This window comes from Gossypium hirsutum, chromosome D02, assembly GCF_007990345.1.
Source record: "Gossypium hirsutum isolate 1008001.06 chromosome D02, Gossypium_hirsutum_v2.1, whole genome shotgun sequence".
NCBI lineage: Eukaryota > Viridiplantae > Streptophyta > Magnoliopsida > Malvales > Malvaceae > Gossypium > Gossypium hirsutum.
The window spans coordinates 8512215-8527035 of record NC_053438.1 but is presented as its reverse complement, the minus strand read 5'-3'; the positions used below and the strand labels follow the sequence as shown (position 1 = coordinate 8527035).

The 14821-nt window shown below is 33.4% G+C and overlaps 3 protein-coding genes across 5 annotated transcripts; 1 reads left to right on the top strand and 2 right to left on the bottom strand.

Moving 5' to 3' along the window:
- Positions 1-1268: 1268 nt before the first annotated feature.
- LOC107910546 (17.5 kDa class I heat shock protein) lies at positions 1269-2207 on the bottom strand. The gene has a single exon (XM_016838405.2). It carries the CDS (start codon positions 1829-1831, stop codon positions 1370-1372), a length of 462 nt encoding a protein of 153 aa, XP_016693894.1. The 5' UTR covers positions 1832-2207; the 3' UTR covers positions 1269-1369.
- Positions 2208-3056: 849 nt separating this feature from the next.
- LOC107910548 (polygalacturonase At1g48100) lies at positions 3057-12943 on the bottom strand. Of its 3 annotated transcripts, XM_016838406.2 has the most exons (9): positions 12804-12943; positions 12187-12281; positions 11745-12108; positions 4920-5363; positions 4665-4832; positions 4534-4578; positions 4232-4439; positions 4040-4121; positions 3057-3853 (listed from the first exon to the last, which is right to left on the bottom strand). In XM_016838406.2, the coding sequence occupies exons 3-9, from the start codon at positions 11802-11804 to the stop codon at positions 3331-3333; spliced, it is 1530 nt and encodes a 509-aa protein (XP_016693895.1). In that variant the 5' UTR covers positions 11805-12108; positions 12187-12281; positions 12804-12943; the 3' UTR covers positions 3057-3330. The 3 variants fall into 3 exon arrangements, with proteins under 3 accessions (XP_016693895.1, XP_040944168.1, XP_016693896.1); XM_041088234.1 differs by lacking the exons at positions 11745-12108; positions 12187-12281; positions 12804-12943 and adding exons at positions 5484-5866; positions 6512-7214; XM_016838407.2 differs by lacking the exons at positions 11745-12108; positions 12187-12281; positions 12804-12943 and adding an exon at positions 6512-7214.
- Positions 12104-12810, top strand: LOC121214494 (uncharacterized). Its single transcript, XM_041088235.1, has one exon. It carries the CDS (start codon positions 12104-12106, stop codon positions 12656-12658), a length of 555 nt encoding a protein of 184 aa, XP_040944169.1. The 3' UTR covers positions 12659-12810.
- Positions 12944-14821: the final 1878 nt, after the last annotated feature.

Below are 14821 nucleotides of genomic sequence, written 5' to 3'. Positions count from 1 at the left end.
TATATATATTGCTAGTGTACCAAATAATCTATTCTTAAAAATGTTAAATAATTCTAAAAATTATTAAAAATGGTAATAATATATAAATTATTAATTATTAAAAATATTAAAAATATTAAAATTTTATTATGATATTTTCTATTTTATTTTCTAAAAATTCTAATGTTGTTGTTATTTTTTTTGGTATAATGATTTTTTCCCTCCGGCTATATAAAAAATTTATTTTAACCTTCCATTAATTTCTCGTCTCTTTTAATTATTAAATTTGTATTTTTTGTCAAATCATCTCAAAATAGATAAAAAAAATTAACGCTTGTTAACTTTACTTATGTGGCACACACGTAAATTGCTATATAAATGACATATTAACATTTAATTGATTTTTTAAAATTAAAAAATTATTAAGAAAATATTTTTATAATTTTTAATGATGTTTAATTTTTAAAAATAGTTTTATAACTTTTTAAAATTTTTAAATTTTAAAAACTTAATTAAATATTGAAGTGTTACTCACGTGACACTTGTGTATGTAACATTAGCAGGAGTTAAAAAATTAAAATTTTCCACTCATTTTAGAATGAAGAATTTAAAAATTAGGAAAACGAAAAATTAAATAAAGAATTAAAATAATTTTTTTATAAAGTTAAAAAGGTTATACCATTTGAAAAGCAAGTTGTTATGAAATTAATACAAATTATTATTAATTTTTAAATATAAATATTAAATTTCTAATGTCCACGTCGATTTATAAATTTCCGATGGCAGTATATTATCACAAAATTAGCTTGATCCAATATGTTCCGGATAGGTGCTTCTGGTAAGTCATAGTTGTCTGCCAGCTTTCTAATACAGTTTTTAGCTCTCAGTAATTTCTAGACTTATTTTTTATTTTTTTATTTTCTGAATTTTATAAAGTTTCAAAATTTTTATTGAGAAATTAACTTGATTTTTTTAAAAAAATTTTAAAAATAAGATTAAATTAATAATATATATAAATAAATTTAAATTTATTTTTACAATAATAAAAAATTATGTCAGCTTCCCGAGAGAATCATTAGAATATTTGATTTAAAAAGTTAATAATTAAATAAAAATTAATAGTTGAATGAAAGTAAATCTATTATAATTAGGTAACCTTACCATCAATTTAAGATTAGAGTTTTGAATTCTAAAAAAATATAGAATTTTGAGCTATTAAAGAATGAAAAACATTTTTTTATAAGAAAATTTATAATTCAGAGAGTGGCAACTGGAAAAGGGATAACTTATGAATTAACAAGTTGGTTTTATTCACTGCATTCAAAAAAGCCTCCTATTTCAAGCGTCAAACATACAATTTCGAGCAAACTGGTTTTAAAGTTGCAAATTTTTAGCCAGAAATCTCAACAGCCTTAACATCAGGCTTTTTAACTACCAGCTTGGGTACAGTGACAGTAAGCACCCCATTCTCCATGGAAGCCTTAACCTGATCCATCTTGGCATTCTCAGGCAACCTGAACCTCCTCATGAACTTGCCGCTGCTCCGTTCAACCCGGTGCCACGTATCATTCTTGTCTTCCTTCTCCACGTTCCTCTCCCCACTTATCTGCAACACCCGATCATCTACCACTTCCACTTTCACTTCTTCTTTCTTAAGCCCCGGCACATCGGCCTTGAACACGTGGGCTTCCGGGGTTTCCTTCCAGTCGATCCGGGTGTCGACAAAGGCTGAGGTTTCCGGCGTCCGTTTCGTAGAGACAGCGAAGTCCCTGAATGGGTCCCAAACATCAAGTGAGAATGGGTCGAACACGTTGCTGCGCCGGTTGCCGAAGAATCTTGGAATCAGAGACATTTTCAGAAGCAAGATAAGAGCAATATATGAAGAAACCTTGAAGATTTTGTCTTAAAAGCTGTCGATCTAAGCTTTGCTTGTCTGAGAATGTAGGGGACTTGAAATGGATATTTATAGTTGTAGTTGTGGAGGATTCTAGCATGGACAAGATTTTTCTATTTCCTGGGTTTAAATCATTTTTCTGGAACATTTATCTAGAAGCCTGTAACGACAGCACATTTCATTCTAGGACATTCGTGAATATTTTGTATTATAATTAATAAGAAATTCTAGGAAAATATTCAATTCAAATTGTTGGATACTCAAAAGTTACATTTTCGCCTATAGAAAATAATAGGGTTTTACTAAAAAATAAAAAATTAGTAATGAGGAGTTGGAATCTTATCAATTTGACTGTTAACAACGTGATTAGAAGAGTTGATTTGTGAATAAATTATTGATGTGGTACGCCACATCCTTATATTTTAAATTTTTATTTTCAAAAATATAAAAAATACTAAAATATTTATATCTATAATGAATCTAGAACTTGGATAATTATTTATCTAATATAAAATAATTGGAGATAAAAATTGAGATTTAATATTTATAATTAAAAAGTATAATGTATGCTTATTAAGTTTATAATAATTTATTTTTAAAATTGGTGTGATTGCATGTACATGTTGATGATACCTTTTAAGGAAAATACTAAAATAGAAAAGATTAGGATTAAATTTTAAGTTTTATTTGACATATTTTTTAGATTTTTTAAATAATTTTTTATATATATTTTATAATATTTAAAAGTTACGTTAGAATGAATCTGAATAACCATTTGTTCAAATTCATTTTTAGCTTCTCTTTATAACTTTTTAAGATTTTTATAATTTTTATAGTTATTGAGAATTACTTATGATCATTTTTATTTTTCCATATTTAATATTTTTTGTATATTTTTTACAATATTTGAAATTTATATTTATAATTGGATCTAATATATTAGTAATTTTTAAAATATTTTTTTAGATTTTTTATTTTTAAAATATATGTGCTCCATCAACCACAACAGTTTTATTAACAATTAAATCGGTTAACTAAAGATTTTCGTTAAAAAAAAAATCTAATTGTTTTCTTTTTCTACCCATAACCGCTCAAGTAGGTGCCTTAATTGCTTTTTCCATTTTTTTACTAAGAATTTTTTTTGCTAAGAATTTTTATACCTTTTGCAAGCCAGAAATTAATATCAATAAGAATAAATACTTCTATGTAAGGATTTAAACTTTAAAGGATAAAACACTCTAGGCCCAACTTGGTATACAAACCAGCACATCTCATCTCATCACACGCTAAGGGATAAATAACCCCCTTAAAGGGATGAAAGAAGCCTAAACCAACACCACAAAACAAACCAATTATATAATACATATTCAGATGATTGTGCTATGTCATCTCTCCCCCTCGGCCTCTATCTATATAAATTGTACTATGCAATCATTAATATTAATATATATAAAACACTAAAATCTACCATTCTCATTTGAGCAACTATACTGAGAACTCTCTGTTATGACATGCGGCATCCCTTTCAGTAAGCAACCAATGGGGGGTATACTTAATGTCTCTTCAATTCCATAAGCATTCCAACAAAATGGTTCCTCCATTAATTCACCTTCGTGTGGCATAAGCTCAACATCTGCCATTGTTATGTTCGTGCAAGCCACTGTGTCGCTGCACGCGAAATGGATCGGAGTATTTCTCACGTCATAGCTGCCTTTAATGTTCCTATATTGCACATCTCTTACATAAACAGCAGATGTTTGGTTTAGGCATGCCTTTTGCAAACAGTAGTATTGGTCTATGTTTATGCAGTTTCTAACATTCTCCATCTGGATGTTCTCAAATGATATGCCTGATACAGAACCTGTGCCCCCTTGCCATGTCTTGATCCTTACCCCATTGTCTGATTCTCTTATCACTGTGTTTCGAACGGTTATGTTCGAAACACATGCCTGCGAATTATGCACCCCAAGGCTCCCAATGCTGCAGAAATAAACTCTCTCAGTTAAGTCACTCTAATTAGTTTAAAAAAACAGAACCAGTTTCATTTATATCTTCATTTAGTTCCAAAAATGATAGAGAGACCGCTCTTAACTGTCTGCGAACCAATCCAAAGATAAGAGAATGGATTGTGTAAGCCGAAATCGATTTACAAAAGGGCTAGTATACCTGATCCCGTGACTTGGACCACAAGTAACACCTTCAATGTGCACATCCAAGCATCCTGGACCGATCGAAATGCAATCATCTCCTATTTAAAATCATGAGACTTGGATCATTGCAAGGAATAATACATAAACAGTACAATGTAGGATAAACTGTTCAATAGAGTATGATAGACACAAGTTCCATTTTCCTTACCGTTGCTTATCATTGAATTGTATATACCAACAGATTTTGTGTTTCCAATGTGGATTCCATCGGTGTTCGGGCTAAGTTTAGGGGTTGATATCACTAGTTTTTCTATCAAAACCCCTTCGCACCCATCGAATTTCATATGAAACTGAGGACTGTTTTGGATCTTTATGCCACTGACTACTAAATTGGAGCTCATAAAGAACCTGATCATCTGAATCAACAAAAGTGCAAGAGCAAGAAATAGAACAAGTGAGCTGGTTTGAACATCATGAATTAAAGAACTTAAACTTCTTTTATGTACTTACAGTAGGGCTGTCACAAGGTCCTGGCAGAGTTGAACCATTTGGACCCTATATAGTCACATCACTAGAATTTAGATGTGCATGATTTAACTTGAAACAAGTAATTATTGATGAGTTGATTAGGAAATGGATACCCTGTGAGGTTTGCAAGGGAGATCCCACCACTTCTGTCCATTTCCTTCAATGACACCATTCCCAGTGAGTTTCATATCATTAAGTCTATAAAACACAAGCCATTGCTGACGGCTATCTGCTTTTGGCCAGCAATCAGGTCCATCCGGTGGCATTAGGACCCCATCAACCTATCACATTCAATGACACAAAAACTGTCCGTCACTGAGAATTAAGGAAAACAAAGGAAGATGATGAACTAGATATCAGATTCTCACTTGAAGGGCAAGTCCAGGTTTGCATGGCCCTGGGAAGATAGTGGAAGTGATCATGAAAACTTTATCTGAAGGAACCAAAACAGTGGCTGATTCTACTGCACAAGCAGCTTTCCATGCTTCCATGAATGCTGCAGTGTCATCTGAACAACCGTCCCCCACCGCACCGTAAGAAGTGACGTCGAAGATGCTGCCTGTTGTATCCCCGGGATCATTGGGATAAGGGTCTGAAGGAATAGATGGAGGGTCAGAGTTTTTGGGAGGAGCAGGGACATGAACAGGTGACTTCCCAGGGGAGCCTTTGGGTTTATGCTTCTTGTGGTAATGATATCTTGCATTTGCATTGCTTGAACAATGATGAAAGGAAAGAATTGCCAAAATCCAAATGAATAATAATCCACGACCAAGTTCCATTAGCAGCAGACAATAAGCTGAAGCCAAATCAATCTGTGAAAATGTATATAGGAAGTAAAAACCAGAAATCTGATTCCAAAGTTTCAATTTTCAAGAAAACAAATATACATAATGCAATGAGTTAAAGGGTCAGATGAAAGGCTTGACCATAACCTCTAATTTATACTCTTTAACAACAATTCCAGAGATCAAAGCTGTTCTTTAGTGATAGTTGAAGACACATGTCAAATACTGGTTGATAGCTATATCATAATCAATGCGAATAAAATATTTGAAATGCATTTGGGAGGCTAGCCTTTTTGTGGCTAATTTGGCAGAAGGTTGTTGGCTTTATATTGATTTTTTCCCTCTTTGTTTTGCTTTTCTAGGTCACGTGGTCTGTGGACCTGACAGAGATCCTTATGTTTCTTCAATTCTTCATTGTTGGATTTTAATTCCCCACTGTTTTTTTACGGCTTATGTTGCCAAGGACTGTATCCTGGACCCTTGATCAAGGTTACTGTAAGCTTGTGAACCGTCTTTGCGGCCTACATTTTCTAGAATAAAGTGACAAAAACCTCAAGATCAATCTTTTTAAGACATTTTCTTCATATTTCAAGCTTTCAACGGGGGCAAAAAGTTTCATCCATTACATTACACTGCAGTATTACTAACCATTTTCCATTTTAAGCTTCATGTTTTATGTAACATGACCGGAAAACGTATCCGTTCCCGCAATTTAAATCCCTGTATTTCTTATAGAATTCTGTTTATACACAAAGGCTGATAAGGAATTTCCAATGATCTTGATCACGTGAAACCATTTATGGCCTAAACTGCTCTTTCATGAAACTTTTCTAGATAAGCTAGCTGGTTTAGTCGATGTGGAGATGAAAAGAAAAAGAAAGAAAAATGTATGATGAAAAATGGGGTTTCTTTTTTTTTTGGTTATGTAAAAGCAACAAGTCTCGTGACTCTCTGTTGTTGTTTAGCTCTTGTGGCCATACATAGTGATGTAGGAAACATGTACTACAAACTGGACGACAGCGGAAATAAATTTAAACCAGTCACGGGTGAATCCAATTCTATATATGGTCCATAAGCCGAAAATTACCCTATAAGAAACTCTCGTCCAATAAACCAATACTAATGAAACATATATCCCAATGCCTTAATCAAGTGTAAAAATAAAATAAAATTACCTGACACAATTAAAAGAATCAATCCAAAGATGGTGTTGACGAGCAGCTACATGCATGCATAGGTATTTTGTTGAAGAAATGTAGTAGAAGAATGAGTGACAATGTTGGTTGCGTTTAAGTTAAAGAGTGAAGTTGAAGAGGCTTTTTATAGAGGTTAGTGGTTGATACATGACTTGGAATTTATGCATGCATGGGTTCACGGGTGGGGGTTTAAAGGCTCAAAAAGTTGGGGGGGGGTTGGTGAGAGAGGATTCGAAATAGTGCACTCTACTGGCTCAAAAAAAGCATTGAATATGTTGAGTTTGTGGCTAGGAGCTATGCCACATAGGATTGCCATAGTATGCACCATTGCTTGTTCTGGTTGGTGCATTGTGATGGGACCAGCCATTGCCAGCCGGGCCAGTTTAGTTTATGGCTAGGTGCTCGTGGGGCCTCCATGATGGGCGGAAAAAAAACCGAAGGTGGTGGTTTTAGGCTGGTGCAGAATGGTAATCTGTAGCATCATCAGTGTTCCAAAATTCAACATGAACAAAATTCACATGCAGATATATCTGGTTGAAATGAATATGGTGAGAAGGTGAAATAAAAAGGTGGCACGTATCACCTGAGGATTCACGGGTTGTAATTCCTGTGTGTCACGGGTGAAGAATTGATGAGTAATTTAGATTCTTAAATGTCTCTGCTTTTCGAAGGGATTTGGTCTTAAAACAAGACAAACTGGCAGACAGAGAAAGCAGCCTAGCTGGACTCTCTAAATTTGCTTCTCTTTTGATTTGTCCTAAATTATGTTATTTTTAAATGAAATGTGATCTATGTTATGAATTATTTTGAGGAGTTTGGTCCAATGAATCTTATATTTTTGTAGTAATTTTAGATTTCGAATTATATTCTTATATTTGAAGAATACAGATTACCTTAAGCAAATAATATGATATTCTAAAAAGTATTAAAATTTGGTAATTATACATTATTTATTTAATAAATTATAATGAATAAATTTGTTTATATAAAATAGTTATAATTTTATTTTAAATTTTAGAGAATGTACTTCATATTTTTAAATGTTATTATAAGTGAAAAGTTGTTATAAATTGTTTAAATAAAATATAAAAAATCAGTTCTATTAGAAATTTGATTGTTAAAAAAAACCCCTTAAACTCTCTCTGTTCCCAAGAGTACTTTGCTAAGAAGTCCTAGAGATAGCAGCAACTGTTGCGACTTGGGATGGAAGCAAGTGGTGGCGACGACCGAGAGAGGAAGGATGAGATCTCTCTTCTTGCCGAATAACTAGTTCAGTTATCAGTCAAAGGCTCGATGGTGGTACCAAGTTCCAAACCTACACTGATATGTACGGTTTGGACAGAAAAGCTGTATAACCCAGACAATTTTAGGGCTCATATGAAAGGCATATAGAAGACAAGGAAAAAGTTTGAGATTCAGGTGGTGGGACAAAATTTATTTTTAATAATTTTTGAGATGAAAGAAGATCTGGAATTGATTTTGGAGGGGAGGCCTTGGCTCTTTCATAAAAGTTTAATTTTGTTTGACAGACTATGCCAAGCGGTGTAGAGGGACCAGATCAAGCTTGCTTCAACCCCGTTTTGGATAAAAATTGAATCGTGTTTTCTAGAGTTCGATAAGAAAGATCTATTGCATGCTATTGGTGGAACGTTTGGTGGGGTTCTCAGATTTGAAATTAGTGAAGAATTTTATCGACTCAGAATTAATTTGGATGCTCAAAAACCACTTAGAAGATGTATTTTTATCTTTACTGATTATGTTAGTAAAGTATGGATCCCTTTTAAGTATGAAAATTTGCCATTGTTCTGTTTCGGATGTGGAAGAATGGGGCATGGGATAAGTAATTGCACTCAGATGCCACCTACAAGGAAAAACAAAATTACTGAAAATACTCCTTACTTGGTGGCCTTAAAAGCAAAATCAAGATTAGTTGGAAAAGAAAGTATGAAATTTAATAGTTTGATGAAGTAGAAGGGGGTGCAAAGCTCTTATACTGGAGGGGAAAGAAAGACGCCCAATATTAAAAAGTGCTGAGGAAGGATACACTGATTTGGGGGGTTCACAGGAAAATTTAAGATTAAAGGAAGGGGGGAGATGCTGAGAAGTACACATTCTGGTGCAACAACAATAAAAGCTGAAAACTACACGAGGAAGAGGAAGTCCTTAGATGCAGATTTTACAAGCTATTTTAAAGACAGTGTAGACAAACAACGTTGAGCACATTGAGGTGCAAGACTTACTGAGATTGGCGGCTACCAATAGGCAAGCCGACCGGACGCAATGAAAATCGTAAGCTGAAATGTCCATGGATTGGGGAGTCCACGAGCTGGAAGAAGGCTGCGTTATTTCCTTAAGCAGCATAATCCCCAAGTGGTCTTCTTAATGGAGAATAAAGTTGATAAACAAAAGATGGAAAAAGTTAGACGTAGTTGCGGTTTTATGAATGGAATTGATGTTGAGGGTAAAGGCTCAAAAGGAGGATTATGCTTAGCATGGAAAGGAGATTTGATAGTTAGTTTACGGAGTTTTTCTAAAAATCACATTGATGTTTTGGTTAAACATGAGCAGGTTAAAGAAGAGTGGAGATTTACAGGGTTTTATGGTTCTTCATATGTCCACAAGAAGAGTGATTCATGGGATCTATTGATGAATTTGGGGCTTGATAAAAACTATCCATGGCTGGTAAGTGGTGACTTTAATGAGATTATGTATTCTTTTAAGAAATGTGGGGGCGTCGCAAGGGACGAGAGTAGAATGCATACATTTCGAGAGGCCCTAGAAAATTGTCAATTAGAAGATCTAGGGTATTCAGGAGTATGGTTTACATGGGAAAAGGTAAATTTACCAAAGACAAATATTAGAGAAAGACTTATTAGGGGGTGATAAACGATAAATGGAGGCTTTTCTTTCCGACAGGTAAGGTTAATCATCTCTCTTACACAATGTCTGATCATTGTCCATTTCTAATTAGTACAGATGGCGATAGTAATTATAAGGGTAATTCAAAGTTTAAATTTGAGGCGTGGTGGTTAATGGAACAGACGTGCGAAAAAGCTATCAGAGAATCTTGGGAGTCAGGAACAGGTACTTTTGACGAGAAACTTGGAAAATTGCAAGCAGATTTATTAGTTTGGGCGAGAACAATTAAGAAAGAAAGAGAATGACTAAAGAAAAAGTTATCAAAGTAGATTGATATGTTAATAGGAGAAGAGAGGAATGATAACATGTTGGCAGAAATTCTTGACACCAAGATCCACCTATGGAAATAGATAAAGATGAAATGTATTGAGAACAAAGGGCAAGGACGAATTGGTTTAAAGCAGGGGACAAGAACTCAACCTTTTTTCATAGGTTTGCTATATATCGAAGACGTATAAATTCAATATCCAGGTTGGAGAAGTTTGAGGGAGGAGAAGCTAATGAAGAAAATAAGATTAATGAAGTAGCTTCCTCCTATTTTCAGGAGCTCTTTACGACAAAAGGTGTTGGGGATTGCTCACATCTTTTATCGGGAATAAAGGAAAATATTTCGTCAGATATTAATAGAGAGCTAATGTCAATATTTACAGCAGATGAACTATATGCGGCACTAAAGGAAATGGGACCTACAAAAGCTCTAGGACATGACGATTTCCAGTTATTTTCTTTCAGAAATTCTGGCATATTATAGGTAAGGAAACAACAAATTTCTGTTTGGATATCTTAAATAACGGCGCCAATTTTGGTAATTTCAATCATACAAATATTGTGCTGATTCCAAAAATCCCAAATCCCACAAGCATTATTAACTTTAGACCGATTAGTTTATGTTCGGTAATCTACAAAATGGTCGCAAAAACAATTGCAAACCGACTTCATGTTGTTATTGGAAGATGTATTGATGCAACTCAAAGTGCATTCATTTCGAGAAGGCTAATAACAAACAATGTGCTACTAGCTTACGAGATCTTGCATACTTTTCGACAGAAGCGTACAGGGAAAAAAGGATATATGGCAATAAAGATTGACATGAGCAAAGCTTATGATAGGGTTGAGTGGGGATATTTGAAGGAAGTAATATTACAAATGGGTTTCACATCAGAGTGGGTTAGGCTGATTATGAATTGTGTTTCCAAGACATCCTATGCAGTTAATATTAATAGAAGAAGTGGAAGAATCTTTTCACCATCTAGAGGCTTGCGTCAAGGGGACCCTTTGAGCCATTTTTTATTTCTGATTTGTAGTGAGGGATTATCAGCTTTGATGAGAATGGCTTCAGCGGCGGGAATGCTAAAAGGTGCAAAAGCCAGCAGAAGAGGTCTAGAAATTTCACACTTGCTTTTTGCAAATGACTGTAATTTGTTTGGGGAAGCATCAGAGAAGGGGTTCCAGGGTACTAAAGGATATTTTGAAGGAATATGGAGAGTGTTCTGGGCAACGTGTTAATTTCAATAAGTCAAATATTTTTTAGTACGAATACATCTGATGAAGCAGGAAGAAGCATCGGTAAAGTTGGGGTTAGGATCTCAACTAACTGAGACCGTTACTTGGGGCTTCCGAATATGGTTGGTCGAAGAAAAAGGGAATCCTTTCAGCATTTAAAAGAGAAGATTTTTACTAGGATTGATGGGTGGAGTACTAGATTGTTCTCCCAATGAGGTAAAGAAGTCTTTATTAAATCAGTGTTACAAGTCATTCCAACCTATGCTATGTCGTGTTTCTTACCACCAAAGACTCTTTGTGGGGAATTTGAAAACATATTTGCTAAATTTTGGTGGCAGAAAGCGCATAGAAGAAGAGGTATTCATTGGAGTCAGTAGAAGTATTTATGCCGTCCTAAAGATGAGGATGGATTGGGTTTTAGAAATATGGCCCAATTTAGTATCTCCCTTCTAACTAAACAGGGGTGGCGTATTTTGAACAATCCAAATTCTTTAGTAGCACAAGTATTAAAAGCAAAGTATTTTCCAAAAGTTAATTTTTTAAATTCACAATTGGGGAATAACGTTTCGTATACTTGGAAATGTATTTGGGCTACTAAGGGTGTCTTAGCTGAGGGACTATGTTGGAGGGTGGCTAAAGGTACAAATATTTCGTTCAGTCGTGATTATTGGATTCCAGTTTTACTGCGTGATAGATTACCAGTTTTAAATACGAATTTGAATGATAGTAATGTTGCGGAATTAATTGATTCAAGCAGTAGAACATGGAAACAAGAATTGATAAAGTATACCTTTCCGGAGGATGTAGCCGAGATGATTCTCAGTATACCTCGCTGGCTGAAAGACCACATGAAGATTTCCAAGTATGGAGTGCTGAAGCGTCGGGTGAGTTCATAGAACGTAGCGCCTATAAACTATTACAAAGTACTGCAAATGATCCTAGAACTTATGCTTTACAAGTTGACTATAAGGACTTCTACAGGAAATTATGGCTACTTGATCTACCTTCAAAAATAAAAATTACAGTTTGGAAGATCTCTTGGAATTTCCTAGCTACTCACGTTAATATGCTACTTAGACGACTAACGAATACATCAATGTGTCCTCGTTGTGGCTCTGGATCTGAATCTATGGAACATCTTTTTCGAGAATGTCCTGTTACAATATCAGTGTTCATAAATATGTGCAGGAAAACCAGATGGGGTTTCTACAGTGGTTATTCTGGGATTTTACACAAAGCTCGGCATCCCAGCGTCGGACCTTCTGTGTTGCAGTACGGGCCATTTGGGGAGATAGGAATAACAGACTGCATAACAAAGGGAGTAAATCTGGAATAGAAATAGGGAGATTTGTTAATAGCTACATTTTAGAGTTAGATTCAGTTGGTAAAAATAGTCGACAAACTTCCATAACTGTTAAAAAATGGAAAAAACCAATGGACAGTTTTGTCAAAATCAATTTTGATGCAGCATATGAAAGAGGACAAAATAAAGCGGATATCGGAGTTGTGGCCAGAGATAAAGAGGGTTCAGTTCTCTTATCTTGTTCGGAGGTTCATCAAAGGGTTTCCTCAGCCTTCGGAGCGGAAGCAATTGCGTGTCGAAAAGCTCTCCAGATCGGAGTTCACATGCAGTGGGAAAGAGTTATTATTGAAGGAGACTCTTTATCAATAATAAAGAAATACAAAACAAAAAAGCCCAGATAAATCACTGGTTAGTGCGCTTATTCATGACATCCATCAGCTTTTGTTATATTTTAAGGAATGTAAGTTCGAGCATATCCCAAGATCAACAAATAGCCTGGCGCATATTTTAGCAACTGAAGCAATTAAGAGTAACGGAGGAGATTACCTGGTCGGACGAGTCCCTGGGGTTGCAGAATTTCAAGCAGAAAACGAAAGGGTGAGAGAACCAGATTGAAGCAGGAAAAGGGAGAGATGGAGGAAAGGAATCGGGGAAGGGCAGATATCAAAGTGACTATACAAAGCTCTCGGGTGATTCAAAACGTCTTGAAGAAGTAAAGAAGTTGAAGTGACAAAACGTGTATTTACTTTTGAGACTGATTGGGCAGATGGAACGGCTGAATTAATGTGCTGCAGATATTGTTTCCTTTTTCATTTTCTAGGTGATTAGGTTTCCTTTTAGTTTGTTTTGTTTTTCCTTTCGTTGGGCCTAGTCTGGTTACTGGGCTTGCTCTATTTATTTTTCTAGGACTATTTGTGTAATTAATAGTTTAAATAAAGCCCAATCTGTGATTTATTTCAAAAAAAAAAAAGAAATTTGATTATTATAACGAAATGTCATTATAGCAAGTGGTTGTTAGTTTTTATGTTTCGTGTTGGTTAATTATTTGTTTGTGTTAAATTATAGAATACAAATTTGAAGGCTAAATTATAATCTAATCCTACTTTAGTTTTCAGAAATTTAGACCATTTACTTTTTGAATTTTAAAGTTTAGGTCCAATTGTTACTCCTACTAAAATTCTTCTTTTGAAATTCATGAGTGAGATAATTTGAAATTAAAAATATTATTTAAAATTAAAAATATAAGAACTGGATCATATTAATAATTAAAATATATAAAATTAAATTTCAAATTTAAATATATTTGAGAATTAACCGTGAAATTTAACTATTTTTATAAAATGAAAAAATGAAAGATAGAATCGTGAAAGGACGACGTGTCAGTAGACGGAAAGTCCAAAAAATCTTTTAAGAAGCAAAAAGTGAAATTTTAATTATTTTTATAAAATAAAAAAACCATGGATAAAGAACCATGTGTCAGTTTATATATAGGTACGTAGATAATAGTTTTATTTCTCAAACACATTATCAAAATTAATTTATATAATAATAACAATAGTTTTGTTTCTCAAACACATTATTAAAAGTAACTGATATAAGAACACAATGTAATGGCCTAATGATCAAGAGTATTTACTGCTTCAGATGTAACTTAGATATAAGTCGTATTAGTCGCATTTGTTATTCGAGTTTTATTCTATTATTGTAATTAAAAAAAACTAATTGATATGATTATATCATTAAAACTTGCATGATAATATAAAATTAAAACTTGAATGATAATATAAAATTAAAATCTTTTCTTTTCTTTTTGCTTGTTTAGGATCATAATATTAAATCTTGCAATGGTGTTTTCAACCAATTATAAAGGAATATTTTTCATCTTTTATTTTTCACCATGAAAACTATAGAATTGTGGCCTTAGTTTTCCACATGCAACCCCAGTCACGTGTTTTATGAAAAAAATATTAATAAACAAAGCCATTAATGATGGTTAAATTATACCCTTCTTATTCTAATACTTAATTTTTTCTCCCATAAATGATATTTAAATTACTTTTTCTTTAAATTGATATTTTCGTTAAGTTTCCTTTTTTCATTTTAATATCTGAACATTTTTTAGAACATTTTTTTATCATAATTTACATCTAAACTACTTTTTTCCAAGCTAATACTTTTATTAATTTAACAGTTAGTTAAATTGTCAAACCTATTAAAAAAAGATAATCAATTAAAAATTAACATGTGGCAAGAAAAAGACAAAAATTATTATTTTTATTTTTATATATTTTCCATTTCTATTATATTTTTTCTTTCTTTACAAGTGTGAATAATTTTGGTTTTATGGTTTTGATTAAGGTTTTTTCAATTCAATTAAATAAATTATTAAAAGGTCATAAAAATAAAAAATAAAAAAAATTATAAATGGAGAAAATCAGTTCAATTGTATTGGTTTGCGAGTCAATCGCTTTAACCCCTATCTCCAAACCTATATCCCAGTCGATTCTTGGTCCAACAGGTTTGGTTCTGAAAACACTAATTTTGATCTATCAAAATAGCTTTTT